The sequence below is a fragment of the Lissotriton vulgaris genome, unplaced genomic scaffold, assembly GCF_964263255.1.
Source record: "Lissotriton vulgaris unplaced genomic scaffold, aLisVul1.2 SCAFFOLD_549, whole genome shotgun sequence".
NCBI lineage: Eukaryota > Metazoa > Chordata > Amphibia > Caudata > Salamandridae > Lissotriton > Lissotriton vulgaris.
Window position 1 is genome coordinate 286,566 of NW_028246744.1, and position 22,874 is coordinate 309,439.

The 22,874-nt window shown below is 46.3% G+C and overlaps 1 protein-coding gene across 1 annotated transcript in view; it reads left to right on the forward strand.

The window, feature by feature from the left end:
- The first annotated feature begins 17,014 nt into the window (after window positions 1-17,014).
- KCNK17 (potassium two pore domain channel subfamily K member 17) overlaps window positions 17,015-22,874 on the forward strand; it is a 173,234-nt gene continuing 167,374 nt past the window's right edge. Inside the window, exon 1 of the mRNA XM_086949540.1 lies at window positions 17,015-17,493. Within this exon, the coding sequence (XP_086805666.1) occupies window positions 17,293-17,493 (201 nt within the window). The 5' untranslated portion in view covers window positions 17,015-17,292. The remainder of the gene's footprint in view (window positions 17,494-22,874) is intronic.

The following is a 22,874-nucleotide window of genomic DNA, read 5'->3' on the forward strand; positions in this document are numbered from 1 at the left end:
GTTTTCGGTGATTGACTTGAAGAATGCTTTCTTCAGCATCCCGATTGCCGCGGAAAGTAGAGATATCTTTGGCTTCTCTTTAGGAGGACGAAGTTTCCGCTTTAAGCGCGCTCCTCAAGGCTATTGCGAAAGTCCATCGATCTATAGTCAAGCTTTGAAGACGCAACTTGATTTGTTGGTTTTACCTGATGGTGCTGTTCTTATTCAGTACGTGGATGATCTGTTAGTTGCTGCTGCCGATGAAGAGATTTGTAGAGAGGCTACTTTGTCGTTGTTACGCCACTTGTCTGATTTCCATCACAAGGTTTCTCTTTCGAAGTTGCAATATTGTCGACAAGAAGTTACCTACTTAGGTCGCCTCTTATCGAAGGAGGGAAGGAAACCCCAGAAAGAATTCAAGCGATTGCGAAAATGAGTGTGCCTACGACACAGAGAGAAGTACGTGCTTTCTTAGGTATTACATCGTACTGTAGACAGTGTATCCCTAATTTTTTGTTGCGAGCGAAACCTTTGATAGCTCTTACTGTCAAGGATACTCCAAATCCTATTCCTTGGAATTACGAATGTCAGAAAAGCTTTTCAGAATTACGAAATGCGTTGTGTTCGGCTCCTGTGTTGGGTACCCCCGACTACAGTAAGCCTTTCACATTGTATGTCCATGAGAGAGAGGGATGTGCATTGTCAGTTTTGACTCAACAGTTTGGCGATAAGCAGCGCCCATGTGCTTATTTTTCATCGACTTTGGATCCGGTAGCTAGAGCGTTGCCGAGCTGTTTGAGAGCTACAGCAGCAGCGGCTGTTTCAATTCGACAGTCTGCTGGTTTGGTAATGGACAATACACTGATTGTGATGGTTCCACATGCAGTGGATACCTTGTTGAATCGTACCAAGACACAGCACTTAACTAGTGCTCGGTTGTCGGGTTATGAATTGACCTTGTTAGCGAGTCATGTGCATATAAAGAGATGCAACACGTTGAATCCAGCCACGTTGTTGCCGATTTCAATTGAGTCAGACGACACTGAACAACATGATTGTTTCCTTAGAACTGAGGAAGAATCGAAAGGGAGGATAGACCTTAGGGATACTCCTCTTCCAGAATGTGATGGTACCTTGTGGGTTGATGGTTCATGCTTCAAGCTTCCGAATGGTGATACAACTGTGGCATATGCTGTAACGACTTTGCATACGATTGTTGAAGCTGCACGTATCCCACATAATTCAGCGCAAGCAGCAGAGTTGATTGCATTAACGAGAGCGTGTGTGTTGGCGAAAGGAAAACGAGTGACTGTGTATACTGACAGCCAGTATGCATTTGGTGTGGCTCATAGTTTTGGACGTTTGTGGTGAGAGCGTGGGTTCCTGACTTCGCATGGGACTAAGATCCAGCATGGTCAGTTGGTGAATGAACTTCTTGAATCACTTACTTTGCCATTGCAAGTAGCGATTGTGAAATGCAGTGCGCATAAGAAAGTTACAGATGATGTTGGTCGTGGTAATGCGTTTGCAGATGAAGTCGCGAAAGAAACTGCGAGAAATGTGATGAGTCGAATGTATGTTGCAGGTCTGGCGAGATGGGTTCCAGATGGAAGTATGTGTGAAGATACGATTGAGAGTGTGAAATCCATCCAAGCTGAAGCTACAGAGAAAGAGTTGAATGAATGGAGAGAGAGCAAGGGTAAATTGGATTCGAATGGTTGTTGGATTGATTTGTCAGAGCATCAGAGATGGTTGTTACCCGATGTGTATGTACTTCCAGTGGTTACAATGGCTCATGGATTGGCCCACATTAGCGTGAAAGGGATTTGCAAGTTGTTGGCTCCGGTTTGGCAGAATGCTGGAATTCCTAAGTGTGCAGAGAATCTGGTTAAGAACTGTATGGTGTGTTTGATGTACAATCCTGGTAAGGGAATTCCAACTCCAGCTGGTCATTTTGCTCCTCCAACGTATCCGTTTGAGGCTTTGCAGCTAGATTTCATCCACATGGAGAGGTGCAACAACCTAAAGTATGTGTTAGTGGTTGTTTGCTCTTTTTCTAGATGGGTGGAAGCTTACCCTTTGAAGAACAATACTGCCTTGTCCACAGCGAAAGCCCTTATTAAGGAATTCTTCCCTAGGTTTGGTTTGCCGAGAATGATCTGGAGTGACAATGGGAGTGAATTTGTGGGTCAAGTGATGAAGAGAGTATGTGATGGGTTAGGTATCCGGCAGAAGTTCCACGCTGCAAATCACCCCCAATCAGCTGGTCTAGTTGAGTGCTATAACGGCACCCTGAAATTGAAACTGGCCAAAATTCAAACGAGCTCTGGTTTACAATGGCCAGATGCTTTGCCTCTAGCCCTTTTGTCCACTAGAATGACTGTGCATTCACGAATGGGTTTGAGTCCGTATGAGATAGTATTTGGTCGCCCGGCGAACATTTGGGGAGTGCCGAGGCCGACAAAATTTAGTGAGATAGAACATCCTGTGTTGCTTGACTATCTGTATGAATTGACGGCTAAATTGCGTGTTTTGCATCAACAGGTTCACAATACATTGCCACAAGCTTCCGAAGATCCAGGACACGCCATTGAACCTGGATCCTGGGTCCTGGTGAAAAACTTTCAGCAGAGCAAGAACGAGCAGCCCCGCTGGACCGGACCCTACCTTGTTTTGTTGTCTACCCGTTCTGCAGTACGAGTGCACGGTAAAAAGAACTGGATCCACGGCGTACATTGCGAAAGGGCTCCTTTGCCTCTGCCGTACGACCGGTGGGTCCAGAAAGGACTTCCTGATTCTGAGACTGAGACCGTGCCTCGTTTTCTGCCATTCAGCGATGCCCGTTTGATTGGAACGAACACTGAGAAAGAAAGTGACGATCTTCTTCAAGAAGCTGTGCCGCTAGTGAACCGTTTAAACACTTCTTAACCTGAGCTTTTATTCCGTGAACAAACATTGCCTGGCAAAGAGCGTTACAATTTGCGACCGAGAGTCGCGGGACAAGTACAATAAAGTTTCCCTTTTACTGATTTTTTTACAGGTTAACTCTCCTCCGAGGAACTACTTTGATTTTTGTTCTTCGAACCGCCATCCGGGTTCAGCTGTAGGGTCGCGGTTACCGAAGTCTTTGGAGTGCAAGCCGAAGACACTAGGTCGACGGTTCTGGTTGGCCTAAGGGAGCTGCCCTGGGCTGACAGAAGCATTCCTTAGCATAGAACACCCTACCACCGCGAGCAGCAGATTAGAGAGGATGGAGTTCTTCGAGATGGAGAGACCTGTTGAGAGAATAAGCTTTAAGAGCAAAATCTGTAAATTAATGTCCCGGAAAAGATTTTTAATATTGTGTTTATTTATGTTGCTTAGTTTACTGATGTTTTAATTGGATATGTGACATTCTCTTTTCAAGTGATGTTTATGCCCACTACGCAACCTATACCTCCTCCTACTATTTCTTCTCATTTTTTTCACCCTCTGCCCGAACATGAAATAGTTAGAAGACTGGAATTTGCTAACAAAATTCATTTGTTCAACTCCTGCACCAACACCAGCTAGTTATGAACACGACAAATTGTTGGGTTTGTGGCCTAATGCCCCATACGACCGATAAAGGTATTCCTTACCTAGTTTTGCCTTTCAGCTAGAATGGTTCTATTTGGGCATACAGAACGATGTTCATTTATGCTCATAGTGTCTATCCCTAACGTTCCGTGAAAGATAGTCCAAAGACTAGTGCTCTGGTGAAGAGCATAGTCCACATGATTAGAGGAATTAGTTCATATGAGACTATCCCGAGAGATGAGACACAAGCCTACATTGGTTGGAACGTTACTGGATATGGAGTTAGTCTGAGTGTTAACCAGCGAGCGAAAAGTTCTCCACCGATTTGGATAGTGCCCCATCAGGGTCGCTATTGTCTGCAAGGTAATGGCAAGAATCCGAGAGCTCAGTTAGGGAAGAGTGTCTGCACTGAGACTTATGTATTTGCGTCTCAGACTTCCCCAGCGTTCTTAGCAGCTAAGGGTACCTACTTCATCTGTTATGACAAGGCGTACACATGGTTGCCCCCGACTTCTCGGGCACATGTTTTGTTTCTTTCCTGTTGCCTCCCACTTTTACAGCTGCGGCAGATTACCATAAGACAAGAGTTGCTAGAGGTGTCTTCAGTAAGGAAGATACCGCAGGACAAGAGTTGGGAGATTTCTTTAAGGGTTTTCTGCCGTTCTGGGGACCAATGGCTAACAGCAGGAACATTCGCCAGTTGAAGTTGACGAGAGTGGTTGAGTCCACCATAGTTGAAACTGCCGGTGCCCTTAGTAATCTGACTACTGAGCTCCAGTCGGATCGACTTATGACACTTCAGAATAGAGTTGCTCTTGATGTCATACTTGCAGACAGAGGTGGAGTGTGTAAACTGATTCAATCAAGCTGCTAAGTTTTCATTCCAGACAACGCTCCGACAGTCTTCCAGGCCATTTCCAAGCCACATAAGATCTCCGAGTCTGTACATATAGACGAGGGAGATTGGTCGTTGATGGGATGGTTTCGGGGATTGATATCCAAGTGGGGACTGAAAATTCTGATGGTCATTGGGATGATCTTAGCTATCCTTTTCCTGTTCTGTCTCTGTGTACAGGGTACTCCTGCTATATGTGGCCTCTGTGCTACTTCGTGTGCGAGGAGACCTGTCCAGAGAGAGTTGCTAAGTACTAGGATGATGTTACAGCAACATCTTGATGATCTGATGAATATAGACCTGGATTCAGACTGACATGGGTTTGGGTTTATTGCCTATGTAAGGGCAAAAGGAGGGTCTGTGGTTCCGTAGTTTGAGGGTCTGTGGTTCGTAGATTCTGAACCCGTTCAATGAAGGTAGTCGGATATAGACAATTTTGGTATCAGCGAACCGCAAATGACGAGTGCAGTGTGTACGAGTGTTTTCGTCATAATCGATCAATGAGAACACTACGTATTCAGGGATTTCGTTTGAACCCTCGGGTTCCATTTTGTGTGCGGCAGCCATTTTGTGTGGTTGCCCTCACATAGACCGATGACTATGGCCGAACAAGTCTTTGGGACACGTACACCTTAGCTGACTCTTGTGTGACGTGGACGAACTGACTCCCTTGCCCGAGGTTGACCTCGCTGAGCCAGTTCCTTGTTAAGCAGCTGGTCAGATAGAGATCAAAGAGCAGGACATTGCTGAGTTTATGGTACATGCACACACCCTTCTATCTTGCTTCTCATCTGTTTCTGTTCCTTCCTTTATGGCTTAATCACTGATTTGGGTTGAAGTCTTTATGATGGGTTTGTCCAGCCTGATCGAACAGGAATATTGGAATTTGCTTGGTCATTTCTGGTGGGCTGGACAACGGAAAGTGGGATTGTTGTCATGCGATATGTTTGAAATGTCACTGTTTCATTGGTCAGTTTGTATGTAATTGATGCTAGCCAGGAATGTGATTTTTGGCATAAAAGACGATGCTCCGCTCCTTGAATTTGTGCAGTCTCTAGCGAACCACCCGTGTTGTGCTTCGTAGACCTCTGTTCCTGGTTGCAGCCAATAAATTTGGTCTTTGACGTCATCAAGAAGTGTCCCGTGTCTCTGTTTGCCGAGGCAGGGGAATCCGAAGACATCGGGCGTTATCCCTGGCGCCGCTGGGTACTAAAACCTGGTTCTTCAAGCTAATGGCATTGGGTTTGCTCCTGGCGAAGCGCAAAATTGTGATGCGCTGGGTACGAGGGAGTGTTCCATCAATGGATGAGTGGACAAAGGATATATCGTATTGTAATACATAATATGATTTATATAGAGAGTTGTTACCCCCTCAAAGCTGTCCCAAAGGTTTCTGGGGATTATATAAAAAAATACCTCATTGGGAAAGAATCAGATGATTTGGCAGAAGACTTACAAGCTTGAATACACGCAGGTAGCACAGATTGATATTAAACTATAAGTATTGGGTATGCAACTGGGGTTGTGTCACAGTGGCGGACTAAAACTCATACTGTGAATGCCTTTAACTGAATAGGTTACTATTAAAAATGCTTATATTCTCAGCATGGCGATCTTTATCACCTCTGTAATTTTATGCCAATTCCAGGCATTATATATTATTTCATTGTGTTTTGTACAAAGTATTGTGACCACTAATGTATCACTGTGAAATGTTTCAATAAAAATCTTTAAAAAAACAAAACAGTTCTGGCACTGAACATTTACCTAGTCACATAAGGAATAAATGTCCATCAGGTTTCTCTGAAACGATCCTCATTTATTATGCATGTATCCTAGTATCATATCTTAATTCCCTACCCAGGACGTACACAGCGGGATTTCCATCTTCTGTATAGTATATCTGTATGAAAGTCACTGTTAACGTCATCCTTTGATGACAGATCCACTATACATAATGGCAAGACATTTCATATTTAGGCAGAACCCCTGAGGGTATTTTGTGTGTATAAAAGAACCACATCTTCGCTGGAGAACCAGAGGAGGAGCTTTCACGCTGACACTAGACGCTGAGGTCCCGGACTGCAGAAGCTGCAGCACACAGTAGTCTGACATCTCTTGTGGGGTGTACAGCTCGAGACCAGGAAGGGGTGCTTCATTCTCTCCCATCAGGGAATGGGGTTGGCTCTTTCCTAAGAGGATTCTTGGTTTTACACCCACATACATGCTAGGTACACTTAGATAGGGTTTGCCTCATAGGAGTGTGCTTGATTACTGCTATCTATCTATATGCCTACATATATTCACTGTTTTAGCATCTTGGTAGAATTCTACCTTTTATAAACTGTGTCGGTGCTTGTAATCTTATATATCTGTTTCTGCAAAAGGTTGTCGCAGCAGTTTTATAGTAAATTGATGCTTGTTCAATAAATGCTTATTGAAAACGTCCCCATCGTTTATTCTGTGTATCTCTCTGAGTCTAACTGAGCACAATTGACTGAGCAAAAAATACTGTTCCGTTCCACAATCCCTGAAGGATCAGGGGTTGTCATGTTCGATAGTTGCCAGAAACTATTCGCACCTTCTTAAGGATAGGGGGATTATGGTGGCACTGTGAGCTAGCAGGTCTAAAGGCTAACATATACCTTGGGGGTGTCTGGAATCAGTCTGGACACCAGTCCCTTAGTTTATGTTGTCTAAACATGCAGATCCTATGTATTATTAGGAACTACAGGACACTCGAAGGGAAGGTGGTGACACTGACACAGGGACACTGACACTGGAAGGGAAGATTGACACTGTGTAGAGATGTCTACTTGCATATGTCATAGCTTCTGCAGTCTGGCCAACACGGTGTCCTCTGGTTCTCCGCGTGATCCACTGCCTCCCAAATTTTGGAAGGCTTTTCAGGCGGAACTTTTTCAACCGTTGCATTCCATCTGCCTCCAGTCTCTGGAGTTGGCATCCGTCCCCGAGTGTTGGAAGTTAGCAGTAGTGTCACCTCTGCTCAAGAAGCCAACGCTGGACCCGACTTGTCTGTCTAACTATCGGCCAATTTCCTTGCTCCCTTTTCCTATTAAAATCATGGAAAAATGGGTGACCCGTTCGCTCTCAGGTTTCCTGGAAAACATCGGTTGGTTCGATGAGGCACAGTTTGGCTTCCGCCCCGGGCACGGGACGGAGTCCGCGCTTGTAACCGTATTGGACAACCTTCGCTCGCGTGTCGACAGTGGTCGGGCAGCCTTCTTAGTGCTGCTCGACATGTCGGCCGCGTTCGATACGGTCTGCCATCGAACCCTTATCAGGAGACTTGAAGAGTGCGGGGTCACAGAGGATGTAAGAGACTGGCTCATATCCTATGTTGACAGTCGGCAACAGCTGGTCTCGCTCCCTCCATTTTGTTCTGAGCCAGGGAAAGTTGGGCAGGGGGTGCCACAGGGCTCGGCCATCAGCCCAATACTTTTCAATCTGTACCTCCGCCCCCTGGTCCAGCTTATAAAATGTTTTGGTGTCTCGGCTTTTAATTACGCCGATGACACCCAGCTGGTCTTTTCCTTGGAGGGCAATAATGCGGTCTCGCTGGAGACATTCCATCGCTGCATGGCAGCCACAGCGGACTGGTTACGGGCCAACTCCTTACAATTTAATAGCGCTAAGACGGAGGTCCTCTATTGTTCCACAGAGCGGATCTCGCGGGCACTTCCAGAGAACTTTTGACCTGCCTCCTTCCCCGAGCCAGTTTCGGCTGCGTCATCTGCTCGCAACTTGGGGGTGATCTTCGGCCCAAATTTACACCTTGACATGCACGTCAATAAAACCACGTCTACGTGCATGATGCTGTTACGCATGCTGCGTAAAGTTCTGCCCCTTCTCCCCGCCCATGCCAGGCCCGAAGTAGTTCGCGGTACTATACTTAGTCGCTTAGACTATTGTAATGCGCTACTTCTGGAGGCCCCAAAAAATCTGGTGGGGAAGCTACAACGAGTGCAGAACATGGCCCCCAAGTTGGCTCTCTCACGTCCTAGGTCTAGCTCTTCTTTGATGTTTAAAGCTGTACATCATCTGGGCCCGATACCTCTGCAGAATATGTTCACCTGGTACTCTGCCCCGCGACTTCTCCGCTCCTCTTCAGCGCATTTGCTGGTAGTCCCGAGGTTTCAGAGAGTCAGGATGGGTGGCCGCTCATTCAGTGTGGCAGCGGCCAAACTTTGGAATTCCCTGCCACTCTCCTTGAGAAGCCACAGCAACTACCTTCCGTTCCGGAAAGCGTTAAAAACGCACTTGTTTCCTAAAATTGCTGTGTAAGTGAATAGTGCTGCCGCTCAAGTTCAAGCGCCAGGATGCCCTCTGGGTGACAGGAATGCGCTCTATAAATATACTAAATAAATAAATAAAATAAATTTGGTTACTTAGCTACATGTAGAATGGGAGTGAAGGAGAATTCTATGAGGAACAGTTAGAAGAGAGCTATTGATGTGGAAGAAGCTGCTCTCTGCTGGGATGTTGTTCAATAAACAAACTACAAAAAACTACAAAGAAACCTGTGAAGGCTCTTCTTTTCATGGCGACGAGGGTCTGCGCAAGGAGCAGAAATCAGCATCTCATCCTTGAATTCACAAGGAAAGATTAACGCTAGATCAAGATCATATAAGATTCCGTGAGTACAAGCACTAAATATAATTTTTGCCACTCTTTTATCTATCATTATTGGTAAAGAGTGTAGCTTTTAATATTTTGAAGATAAGTTTTTAAGATCTTCAAATTCAAGCCTCCTCGAGCGTGAAGTCTGCTCGAGCGCGAAGCCTGCTCAAGCACCAAGCTTCCTTCAACATTGAGACTTCTTGCGATGGTCGCGACTTTCTAATACGAAGTTAACCGGGTAATGAAGAGCTACTTTTTCATGAATAATACCCATCCTTCTAAGATAATCCACCATCTCTCTTGAAACAAACTGTACTCCATTATCAGTTATAATACTAGCTCCAGGGCATATAGCTACTAGTCTCAATTGTATGGCAAGAGGAACATTGTGTTGAAGTTGTGGAAAAATAGGACATTTTTCCAAAATGTGCCGCACAAAAGGAATTGGAAAAAATAGAGTTCAAGAAGTGGAAGATATTTGTGAATATGTTCATGATGTTTTACTAATGGTCAAAGGAGATCAAAAAGAAGTCGAAATTGGTAAAACTGATGAGTTATGTTCCCATAATGTAAAAATGGAAAGTACAGACAAACTAGAAAAACCTCATTGTAATATCTCACTTGATGAGAAGGAGGTAAGGGTACTGGCAGAGTCTAGCAGTTTATATACTCTTATATCCAACAAATCTTTTGAAAGTAATTGGTCAAAGGAATGTGGTCCAATTTTATACAGTCCTGATATTCGTGCAGTGGGGTAAGCAGGAAAAATAATAGAAATGTTGGGAATGTGTTGGATGACTTTAAAATTTAAAAGTGAAGCAGTTAGAGGTAGAGTGTATATTAGAGTTTGGGTCTGATCTCCTTGGATGGCGTCATCAGAGAGATTTAAACATAATTATTGACCCAAATGCCAAAGAATCTGTTATGGTTCTAGAAAAGACAGCTGTTCAAGATATATGTGATGATAATAAGTTGTTTAAAAGATATCCTAATGTTTTTAGTTCAAGCTTAGGGCTATTGAAGGGATTTTCGCATAACATTATTTTAAAGGAAAATGCTAAATCTGTTGTTCACAATATAAGAAATGTACCAAACTTAATGTTAGAGCCTTTGCGTCAAGAAATTGATAATTTGTTGAAGCAAGAATTCATTGAGCCGATCGAAGCCTCCGAATGGTTAGCTCCGATTGTGATTGCCCCAAAGGATGGGGGAAAAATGTGTCTTTGTACAGACTTTCATGATCTCAACAAGAATATTTGGGTAGATAGAGAACCACTGCCTAATATATCAGAAATGTTATCAACCATGGGTGATGGGCATATTTTTAGTGTTCTAGATATGTCCGGGGCGTATCATCAAATTAAATTGCATGAGTCTTCAAGGCATCTGACTTCCTTTGCCACACCTCTTGGTGCATTTAGATACAAAAGGATGCCTTTTGGTTTGGCGTCGGCCTTGGCCGGTTTTCAAAGAGCAATGAAAAATATTTTTGGGGACATGAAGAAGGTTTTGTGTTTCGAAGATGACATTTTAATTGCTGGAAATGATTATTTTGACCATGATACATTATTTGAGGAAGTAATGACAAGACTGGAGAAACATAATTTTACGATAAAAAGAGAAAAAGTCATTTGAGAAAGACAAAAGTTGATCATTTGGGACATGAAGTGAGTGCAGAAGATATACGACCCAAGAAAAGTATTGTTAAGGCGATTACAATGGCACCTGAACCAACAAATAAGGATGAACTTCGATCTTTTTTAGGATTAGCAGAGTATTGCTCGAAATATGTAAACAGTTTTACTGAACATGTTGAACCTTTAAGAAAAATTATGAAGAAAAATGTTCTGTTAGAATGGTCTATTGAGTGCAAGGAAGCTTTCGAACTTATAAAAAAGAGAATATCTGAAGCACCTAAATTAGGACACTTTGAAGTTGATGGAAAAACTTTCTTGACTACTGATGCTAGTGGTGTTGGGGCAGTATTGTCGCACGTGGTTGATGGTGAAGAACGAATCATTGGTTTTGCTTCAAGAAGATTGCAAGGTGCAGAAAGATCTTATTTGGTAATTGAGAGGGACGCTTTGGCCTGCTGTTGGGGAATGTGTCACTTAAAGTTTTATTTATGGGGTCTTCCTTTCAGAATCCGTACCGATCATAAACTATTATTGTACATTTTCAAAGGTGGAAGGGGATTGGAAGGGAGCATAACTCCAAGAATTTCTAGATGGTTACTATCTGTTATGCAATTCAATTATGAAGTTGAATACGTTAAAGGAAAGAAAAACGTGATTGCCGATTTTCTATCGAGGATGACTCTGGATATAGAGTGTAATGAAGTTTGTGGTGATATAAATGGTGACATTAATGTCAACACCGGAGTCATTGCTTTGTCGTCTGAGGAACGGAGCAAGGGCATGGAAAGTGATTCTGTATTGAAAAAAAGTGGAATCCAAAATTGTTAAAGGTTAGAATTTTAGTGATAGCAAAGATTTGGAACTAATGGAATTTTATAAGATTAGGGAAGAATTGAGTATAAGCAATGGAAATTTTATGAGGAGATGGCAAATCGTACCTCCTAGAGGAGTAAGGAAACATATTCTTGAGATGATTCATGAAGGTCATCCAGGTCAGGGAATGTCGAAACGGAGAGTTAGAGAATCATTCTGGGGGCCAGGGGTTGATAGTGAAGTTGAGGCTTTGGTGAAGGACTGTTAATTGTGCTTGAACAGTGATAAATCCAAAGTTGTGCGCCAACCTCCTTTAGAATGCACAAAATTTCCATCAAGACCTTGGGAAAAATTATCTATGGATTTTATTGGACCACTTAGTAAGTTAGGAATGAGAGATAGGTTTATTCTTGTCTTAGTTTATTATCATTTCAAATGGTTTGTGGTGGAAACCATGGGAGAAATCAATACTAATAACGTTATAAAGTTTCTTTGAAAGATTTTTCTTGAGGAAGAAATACCAGCTAGTATTGTATCTGATAATGGAGTACAGTTTGTTTCAAGAGAGATGGTGGATTATCTTAGAAGGATAAGTATTATTCATGAAAAAGTAGCTCTTTTTAGACCTCAAGCAAATGGTCTGGTAGAAAGAGTTAATCGAATTATAATTAATCAATCAATCACTGAATTTATAAAGCATGCTACACACCCGTGAGGGTCTCAAGGTGCTGGGAGGAGGGAGGCTCCTACTGATCGAAGAGCCAGGTCTTGAGGAGTCTTCTCAAGGCCAGCAGGTTCTGAGTCTGTCGTAGGCTGGAGGGGAGAACGTTCCAGGACTTAGCGGCGAGGTGGGAGAAGGATCTTCCGCCGGCGGTGGCCCTTCGGATGCGGGGAACTGTGGCGAGGGCGAGGTTGGCTGAGCGGAGGCTTCGGGAGGGGGTGTGGAAGCTGAGTCGGTTGTTGAGGTATGCGGGTCCGGTGTTGTGAAGGGCTTTGTGTGTGTGGATGAGGAGCTTGAAGGTGATCCTCTTGTTGACGGGGAGCCAGTGCAGGCTTTTCAGGTGGGGTGTGATGTGGCTGCGTCCTACCCCGAGTCCAGGTGTTACGAAAAATCCAGAGAGAAAGGGGTCAAAAAGCAGGAATAGTGAGGCACATTTAGAAAAGGCTAGATCCCCGGTTAACGTCAGTGCCATGATCCCCTGGTTAGAGTTGTGCATTTGCCCAGAAGCAACCAGGAGAATTAGGGAAGGGTTTATTGAAGGTTTCAGGATACCAGCACAGGGCTACAGTGGGCTGGCACACTGCAGGAACCAGCTCTCGGTTAGGTCCAATGAAGGCATAGCAGCAGCAAAAATTCAGAAAGAAGTAAGTCTGGGTAGAGTGGCAGGGCCTTTTGAGGACGTCCCAATGGCTAATTTTGTATGCTCACCTCTGGGGGTGGTTCCTAAGAAAGTGCTGGGCGAATTCAGAGTCATCCACAATCTTTCAGCGCCATGGGGGAGTACTGTTAAGGATGCTATTTCAGACACATTGTGTAGTGTAAAATATACATCTTTTGACCTGGCAGTAGACATGCTCAGGTCGTTAGGTCAAGGAACTTTACTGGCAAAATCTGACATTGAGTCCGCTTTCAGATTACTGCTAGTGCACCCTTCAGATTTTCACTTGATGGGATTCCAATTCCAAGGGAAGTACTACGTGGACAAATGTATGCCAATGGGTTGCTCGGTGTCCTGAGCCTACTTCGAAAAATTCAGCTCTTTTTTAGAGTGGGCCTTCAGGAGGGACACGGGGCACCAGTGGGTGCTGCATTACTTCGATGATTTTCTTTTCCTGGGTACACCAGGCTCAGGGGAATGCGGGTGGCTTTGTCAAAGTTTTGTACCCTTATGCAGGTTTTTGGTGTGCCTTTGGCACCCGGTAAGACAGTGGGTCCGAGCACAACGATTGAATTCCTGGGGATTGAGCTAGATTCTGTGCAAGGGCTGTCTAGATTACCAGCAGAAAAGGTTAAGGATTTCAGGGTAGCGTTACAACACTGCCTCAACAAGGAAAAGGTTACATTGCATCAGTTGCAACAGGTAGTAGGTCAGTTGAATTTTGCACTACGCATAATCCAAATGGCTCGCCCATTTTCCCACACCATTGCGCAGGCCATGTCAGGCCTCAGAGAGAAGCATCATCACACCAGGCTATCCGGCAAAGTCAGACAGGGCATGCTGATTTGGAAAGCATTCCTGCGAGATTTTAATGGTAGAGTGGTGTGGCCTAGCCCGCCCAGGTCCAGTCCGGAACTGGACCTGATGACCGATGCGGCAGGTAGCGAAGGTTTCTGAGCCATTCTGGGGTGTGAGTGGTTGGCATGGCAATGGCCGGGTTGGTGGAGGGACTCTGGGCTCACAAGTAACATAAGCTTTCTAGAGCTCTTTCCAATCCTGGTGGCACTGTCCGTATGGGCTGAGGGGCTAAGGAACCAGTCTGTAATATAATATTCTGGTCAGAAAACATGGCAGTAGTGGAATGCATTAACAGCCAAACTGCTAAGTGCAGCATGATGCTGCGTTTGTTGAAAGAGATTGTGCTACAATGCATGAAATTGAATGTCCTTTTTAAAGCTAAACACGTGCCAGGTATTTTGAATCATGCAGCTGATGCATTGTCTCGTTTTAAAATACAGGCATTCAGATTGCACATCCCAGAGGCAGCGGTGCACCCAACACCTTTCCCAGAACAGCTTTGGCAGCTTGGTGTCCCCAATTATCAGACAACGTGGCAGCTAGCCTGGCGCCCAGAACCAGGAGTGCTTACGACGGGGCGTTTGTGTTTTTTTGTCTTTTCTTGGGGGAGAAGTGGGACCACAGCTGGCATGACCCTGAGTCAGTGGTGGCGTATCTTGCTTTCATAAGGGAGCAGAGGCGCACAGTAGCAGGGGCACGGTGGCATATCACAGCAATATCATTTTTTGCCAAAATAAAGGGAAGAGGGGATCCCACAAAGAACTTCGTAGTGCGCCAGGCTCTGAAAGGATGGCAGCGCTTGCAGGGGGGACAGCCAGATGTCAGGAGACCCATAGGACTGGAAACGTTGGGAAGCTATTGGGGGCCCTGCCACAGGTTTGTGTTACCCCAGGCGAAGTGGCCCTGTTTCCAGCAGCATTCTGCCTCGCATTCTATGGCGCATTCGGGTAGGAGAACTAGTGCCCAGGAACAAAAGAGATTGGCTGGGTGGCCTACAGATAGGACACGTAAACTTAGGGAGGAATTATGTGCTGATCTCCATACATTCGCCCAAGACTGATCAGGAAGGAAGGGGGAAGAGCATAGTACTACACAGGGCAGGGACCAACGCATGCTGCCCCGTAGCCAGGCTGGAGGCCTCTATGGGCCAACGAGCGCAAGTCACGAGAAGGCCCCTCTTGATACATAAGGACGGGTCACCCCTCATCATATTCCAGTTCAAGAGAGTCATGGTTCTGGCCATGCAGAACGTTAGGCTAGACGCTGCAAACTTCGGGACTCCCTCCTTCAGGATAGGGGCAGCCACTGAAGCAGCAGCCAGAGAGCATGGGGACGAACGAGTCAAGAGGATTGGTAGGTGGTCCTCTAACTGTTATAAGAGATATGTGCAGCTGCACATGCTCTAGCCTGTGTTTCTGGTTGTTCTACATACAAACTGCGTTTTTTCCTTCATCCTGTGACTCAGAGAGGAGATAGTAGTCCACTATTGGAGAGTGCTATGTGCAGTTTGTTATGTTTTCAGCATGCTGGTGTAGCAATGCATTTACCTATGCTCTATTCTCCACGTTACTTGCAGTTTCTTCATCCTGTGGCTCAGGGGAGAAGCCTGCATTGGTCCTCAATCAAGTCAGGAGAAGGCCACAGCGCCACCCGGAGTTACGTCTGACAACAAACTTCAAACAAACAGCAAAGGTGATGGCGTAAGTTCACTCTTCGCCCAAATGAACCTCAAGATATTTGGGGTGTACCTCTCATTCAGAGGAAATCAGGCCTTCATGGAGGACATTTTAGCTTGGGTGGAGAGTATGGGGCGCAGGTCATGACCTTCCTAGTGGGCTGAGGGGGAGTTCAGATAGTCGGGCAACTACGCTGGCCTGTGGTGGTAAGGGCATGATTGGCAAACATAGCCTTCGGTCCTTAGCGGTAAGCACCATGAAACTCCAGGGACAGGGACAGCTGGTAAGGAGGCTGTCTGGGTGCGGGGGCCGGGGGAGTCATCCTTCCCAGTGGGCCTGGGGCCACCCCCGCTCGCGCATTCGCAGCAAGGCGCCAGTATGCAGAAGTCTGCAGCTCCCGTGATGGAGTTTAAGGCACCGGGCGTAGGGGGGCCCCAGGGGAAACTATCCGTCCAATAAGCTGTAGCCCCTGCGCAACCTTACTCCGGGAGTAGTATTTGTAGTACACTGGGATCGGGGGAGCTGCCAGTCATTGACCTTGCCGTAGGCTCTAGATGGGACACGCAGAAAGTAAATATAAGCATTGTTAGATTTACGCTAGGAGTGTCTTTTGTATTAGACTTTGTTAAGGATATCCACGTAACAACATTTGTCTATCAATGTATCTGTACTTTCTGCATAATTTTTTGTACACAATGTTTTTTAATCATGTTTTATTAATTTTAATAAATACGGCCGAGGCTCAATCCAAAAATCGGTGTGGTTTCAATGATGTAGCTAGAGGGGGGGGAGGTGCCATTCCATTCCCATAGTTTGGTGAGTCCAGTAGGGGAGAAGGGGACCTAGGTAAGTACCAGGCCATGTGGCACTGACACAGAACAGACACTGATACTCAAAGCAGACTCAGAAAGCACCCTCACGGCCTCTAAAAGCTGTACAAACATTTGAAAGGCAGCCAGCGGCGTGCACCACTGGTGCAACCGGTGCAGTTGCACCGGGGCCCAGATCCCTGTGGCGCACATTGACTTCTGAAAGATTTATATTTAACTACGGTCTAAGAGGCGTTCCCTGTGCTTGCCGCAGGGCCAGGGGCACCCTCGCTGCGCCGATGAAGGCAGAGTTACTTCAAGCAGTGACAGACTGACACACTCTACCTTCTTTCTGAGCACACATGAAAGTGCACAAAGACACCCCTCTCCCGACTCGCGCCCTCACTGTTTGAAACGGTGGTGCATAGTTACGAAGTCAGAACATTACGTACAGTCTTCGTATTTTATTGTAATTGCATTTATATAGCGCTTACTGCCGCTGGCGAGGCGTTGAAGCACGTGATAAAGTCTCACAACGCATCTTTGGAGGCAGTGGACGGTGACTCCCTGGCGTGGCGCCAAGAAGCCCCGTGTTCCGCCTTCCGACGTCGGCGCAGCTGCAACAGAGGAGCATTTATCATCTGTTGTTACTCTGGTGCTCTTAATGCCTTGACAAGCAGGAGCCCCTGTTTACTTTATGACTCCGGCTCCCGCCCACCCCTCCTCCCCGTGTGCGTGCGTGTGTGTGCATGTGTGGGTGTGTGTGTGCACACTGAGCTGTGCTCTTGGCCACAAGCTGAGGGCTCCGGGGGAAGCTTGGAGTCCCAGAGGGGAAGTTTACAGCTCTGCTAGGAGGTGAGCCCCCCCAGGGCCGAGCCGGGACACACTTTATGCCCCCGGAAGAAGTTTATAAGCCAGAAGTGCCAAGAGGAAGCCCAGAGCCCCGGAGGATGGAGGCAGCGCCCAGAGGAAGCTGAGAGCGCTGGAGGCGCCTTGCTGCCCCGGACTCTGACCCGCCCCCTGTAGAGGGCGCCCCCACCCCTGCCCATGCCTCTGTGCTTCTGCCCCGGGGTGCCCACCACCCTAATGCTCCTGCTCCTCTACACTACCTACTTGTTGCTGGGCGCTGGCGTCTTCTGGGCGCTAGAGAGCGGGAGCGAGGCTCGCACCGCCCAGAGCCTGCAGGAGCTGCTGAGCGGCCAGAACTTCACCTGCATGGACGACCACACCCTCCGTAGGTTCATCCAGGTGAGAGGGGCGAGCCCCAGCGAGGCGCGTGGGCACCATCAGAGGTGCCTGTGCATACAGGCATGTGAAAAGGTGCCCATGTATAGAGGTGCATGTGTATACAGGCATGTGTTGAGGCGCCTGTGTATACCCTTGTGTGCAGACATGTGTAGAGGTGCCCGTGTATACAGGCATGTGTAAAGGTGGGCATGCATAGAGGCGCCTGTGTATACCCTTGGGTGCAGTGTAGAGGTGCCCGTGTATACCCTTGTGTCCAGACATGTGTAGAGGTGCCCGTGTATACAGGCATGTGTAAAGGTGGGCATGCATAGAGGCGCCTGTGTATACCCTTGGGTGCAGTGTAGAGGTGCCCGTGTATACCCTTGTGTGCAGACATGTGTAGAGGTGCCCGTGTATACAGGCATGTGTAAAGGTGGGCATGCATAGAGGCGCCTGTGTATACCCTTGGGTGCAGATGTGTAGAGGTGCCCGTGTATACCCTTGTGTCCAGACATGTGTAGAGGTGCCCGTGTATACAGGCATGTGTAAAGGTGGGCATGCATAGAGGCGCCTGTGTATACCCTTGGGTGCAGTGTAGAGGTGCCCGTGTATACCCTTGTGTGCAGACATGTGTAGAGGTGCCCGTGTATACAGGCATGTGTAAAGGTGGGCATGCATAGAGGCGCCTGTGTATACCCTTGGGTGCAGATGTGTAGAGGTGCCCGTGTATACCCTTGTGTCCAGACATGTGTAGAGGTGCCCGTGTATACAGGCATGTGTAAAGGTGGGCATGCATAGAGGCGCCTGTGTATACCCTTGGGTGCAGTGTAGAGGTGCCCGTGTATACCCTTGTGTGCAGACATGTGTAGAGGTGCCCGTGTATACAGGCATGTGTAAAGGTGGGCATGCATAGAGGCGCCTGTGTATACCCTTGGGTGCAGATGTGTAGAGGTGCCTGTGTATACCCTTGTGTCCAGACATGTGTAGAGGTGCCCGTGTATACAGGCATGTGTAAAGGTGGGCATGCATAGAGGCGCCTGTGTATACCCTTGGGTGCAGTGTAGAGGTGCCCGTGTATACCCTTGTGTCCAGACATGTGTAGAGGTGCCCGTGTATACAGGCATGTGTAAAGGTGGGCATGCATAGAGGCGCCTGTGTATACCCTTGGGTGCAGATGTGTAGAGGTGCCCGTGTATACCCTTGTGTCCAGACATGTGTAGAGGTGCCCGTGTATACAGGCATGTGTAAAGGTGGGCATGCATAGAGGCGCCTGTGTATACCCTTGGGTGCAGTGTAGAGGTGCCCGTGTATACCCTTGTGTCCAGACATGTGTAGAGGTGCCCGTGTATACAGGCATGTGTAAAGGTGGGCATGCATAGAGGCGCCTGTGTATACCCTTGGGTGCAGATGTGTAGAGGTGCCCGTGTATACCTTTGTGTCCAGACATGTGTAGAGGTGCCCGTGTATACAGGCATGTGTAAAGGTGGGCATGCATAGAGGCGCCTGTGTATACCCTTGGGTGCAGATGTGTAGAGGTGCCCGTGTATACCCTTGTGTCCAGACATGTGTAGAGGTGCCCGTGTATACAGGCATGTGTAAAGGTGGGCATGCATAGAGGCGCCTGTGTATACCCTTGGGTGCAGTGTAGAGGTGCCCGTGTATACCCTTGTGTCCAGACATGTGTAGAGGTGCCCGTGTATACAGGCATGTGTAAAGGTGGGCATGCATAGAGGCGCCTGTGTATACCCTTGGGTGCAGATGTGTAGAGGTGCCCGTGTATACCCTTGTGTCCAGACATGTATAGAGGTGCCCGTGTATACAGGCATGTGTAAAGGTTGGCATATATAGAAGTGCGTGTGTATATCCGTGTGTGCAGACATGTACATTAGTAGAGGTGCCTGTGTATACAGGCATGTGTAAAGGTGGCCATATATAGAGCTGCCTGTGTATAAATGCATGTGTGGAGGTGGCCATGTATAGAGGTACCTCTGCACACCCATGTATGTATAGACATATACATGTATAGAGGTGCTTGTGTACACCCGTGTGTGCAGACATGTACATGTATTGAGCTGGCTTCGTATACACTTGTGTATAGACATGTACATAGGGCTTCCTGAATAGCATGTTTCAACACCCCATCAGGGGTAACAAGCGCTATATAAATACAAACATTTTTTCCTCCTCTGTCCTGCTATTGTTCCAATTCCAAATAACTGACTAACCTATCCACCACAACTTAAAATTTACTTGCATGTTTCACTATACTAATTCAACACTAATCCTCTATGGGTCTCGGAGTAGCGTGCTACCCGCCGAAAAAGCTATTTGACGCCTCGTCAGAGGTAGTAAGCGCTATATAAATGCAATTACAATACAATACAATACAATATATAGAGGTGCCTGTATATAAACCTTGTGTGTAGAGGTCCCCATGTATAGAGGTGCCTGTGTATACCTGTATGTGTAGAGATGCCCTTGTATAGAAGTGCCTGTGTATACCCTTGTGTGCAGACATGTACATGTATAGAGGTGCCTGTGTATACCTGTGTGTGTAGAGGTGTCCATATATAGAGCTGCCTGTGTATACCCATCTGTGAAGAGCTGCCCACGTATAGAGGTGCCTGTGTTTACCCATGTGTGTAGAGATGCCCATGTTTAGAGGTGTCCGTGTACACCCATGTGTGTAGAGTTGTCCAAGTATAGAGGTGTCAGTGTATACCCATGAGTGTAGAGTTGCCCATGTATAGAGGTGTCAGTTTATACCTGTGTGTTGAGTTACCGATGTTGAGGTCCGTGTAGACCTACGTGTGTGTCGGCATGTACATATATAGAGCTGCCTTTTTATACCGCTATATGTAGAGGAGTCCATATATAGAGCTGCCTTTGTATACCTGTGTGTGTAGAGGTGTCCATACATAGAGCTGCCTGTGTATACCCGTGTGTGTAGAGATGCCCATGTAAAGAGGTGATCGTGTACACCCATGTGTGTAGAGGTTCCCATGTATAGAGGTGTCGGTGTATACCTGTGTGTATAGAGGTACCCATGTATAGAGGTGTCCGTGTATACCTGTGTGTGTGTAGAGGTGCCCATATAAAGAGGTGACTCTGTATGCCTGTGTGTGTAGACATGTACATATATAGAGCTGCCTGTGTATACCTGTGTAAGTAGAGGTGTCCATATATAGAGCAGCCTGTGTGTACCCGTGTGTGTAGAGAGGCCAATGTATAGAGGAGCCCGGGTATACCCGTGTGTGTGTGTACAGGTGCCCATGTATAGAGCATCTGTGTGTAAACATATACCTGTATAGAAGTGTCTGTGTGTATCTATGTGTATCTATGTGTGAGGAGGTGTCCATGTATAGAGGTGTCCGTGTATATCCATGTGTGAAGAGGTGCCCATGTATTACGGTACCCTTGTATACCCATGTGTGCAGACACATGTTCATTTATAGAGGTGCCCATGTATAGCTGTGTGTGTTGAAGTGCCTTTGTACAGACAGAGGTGTCCATGTATACCCATGTGTGTAGAGCTGTCCATGTATAGAGGTATAGTGATGCCTGTGCATACCCGTGTGGGTAGAACTGTCCATGTATAGAGGTGCCTGTGTATACCTATGTGTGTAGACATGTACATGTATAGAGGTGCCTGTGTATACCTGTGCATATAGACATGTACATGCATATAGGTGCCTGTGTATACCTGTGTGTGTAAAGATGACCAGGTACAGAGGTCCTGTATAAACCTGTGTGTGTAGAGGTGCCCATGTGTAGAGCCTCCTGTGCATACCTGTGTGTGTAGACCTCCTCTACATGTATAGAGGTGCCTGTGTATACCCATGTGTGTAGAGCTGTCCATCTATAGAGGTGTCCTTGTATACCCGTGTGTGCAGAGATATCCATTTATAGAGGTGCCCATGTCCAGACAAGCATGTATAGAACTCCTTATGTAACCCAGCCTGCAAAGAGCTTATCATATATATCAGCATGTACAGGTGAGCTTGTGTACAGACAAGCATGTATGGAGCTGCTCATGTAAACAAGCATGCAAAAAGCTTATCATATATACCTGCATGTATAGAGGTGCCCATAAATACACATGTATGTATAGAGCTCCCCATGTAAACCAGCATGCAAAGAGCTTATCATATATATCAGCATGTAGAGGTGAGCTTGTGTACAGACAAGCATGTATGGAGCTGCTCATGTAAACAAGCATGCAAAAAGCTTATCATATATACCTGCATGTATAGAGGTGCACATGTATGTATAGAGCTCCCCATGTAAACCAGCATGCAAAGATTTCATCATTTATACCTGCATGTATACAGGTCCCCGTGTACAGACAAGTGTGTATGGATCTGCTCATATAAACCAGCATGCAAAGAGCTTATCATATATACCTGCATGTATAGAGGTGCACATGTATGTATAGAGCTCCCCATGTAAACCAGCATGCAAAGATTTCATCATTTATACCTGCATGTATACAAGTCCCCGTGTGCAGACAAGTGTGTATGGATCTGCTCATATAAACCAGCATGCAAAGAGCTTATCATATATACCTGCATATAAAGAGTTGCCCGTTTATACGCATGAGTGTAGAGGTGCCTGTGTACAGAGGGGCCTGTGTATACCTGTGTGTGTAGAGATGTCCATGTATAGAGGTGTCCATCTACAGACAAGCATGTATGGAGCTGCTTATGTAAACCAGCATGCAACGCGTTTATCACATATACCTTCATGGATAGGGATGCTCATATATAACTGCGTGTATAAAAGTGCCTGTGTACAGGCAAGCATATATGGAGCTACTCACGTAAATTAGCATGCAAAGAGTTTATCACATATACCTGCACGTATACAGGTGCCCATGTACAAACAAGTATGTATGGAGCATGTATGGAGTGCCTCATGTAAACCAGCATGCAAAGAGCTTATCATATATACCTGCATGTATACAGGTACCCGTGTACAAACAAGTATGTATGGAACTGCTCATGTAATCCAGCATGCAAAGAGCTTATCACATATACCTGCATGTATACAGGTGCCCGTGTACAAACAAGTATGTATGGAGCATGTATGGAGCGCCTCATGTAAACCAGCATGCAAAGAGCTTATCATATATACCTGCATGTATACAGGTGCCCGTGTACAGACATGAATGCATAGAACTGCTCATGTAATCCAGCATGCAAAGAGTTTATCACATATACCTGCATGTATACAGGTGCCCGTGTACAAACAAGTATGTATGGAGCATGTATGGAGCGCCTCATGTAAACCAGCATGCAAAGAGCTTATCATATATACCTGCATGTATACAGGTGCCCGTGTACAGACATGAATGCATAGAACTGCTCATGTAATCCAGCATGCAAAGAGCTTATCACATATAC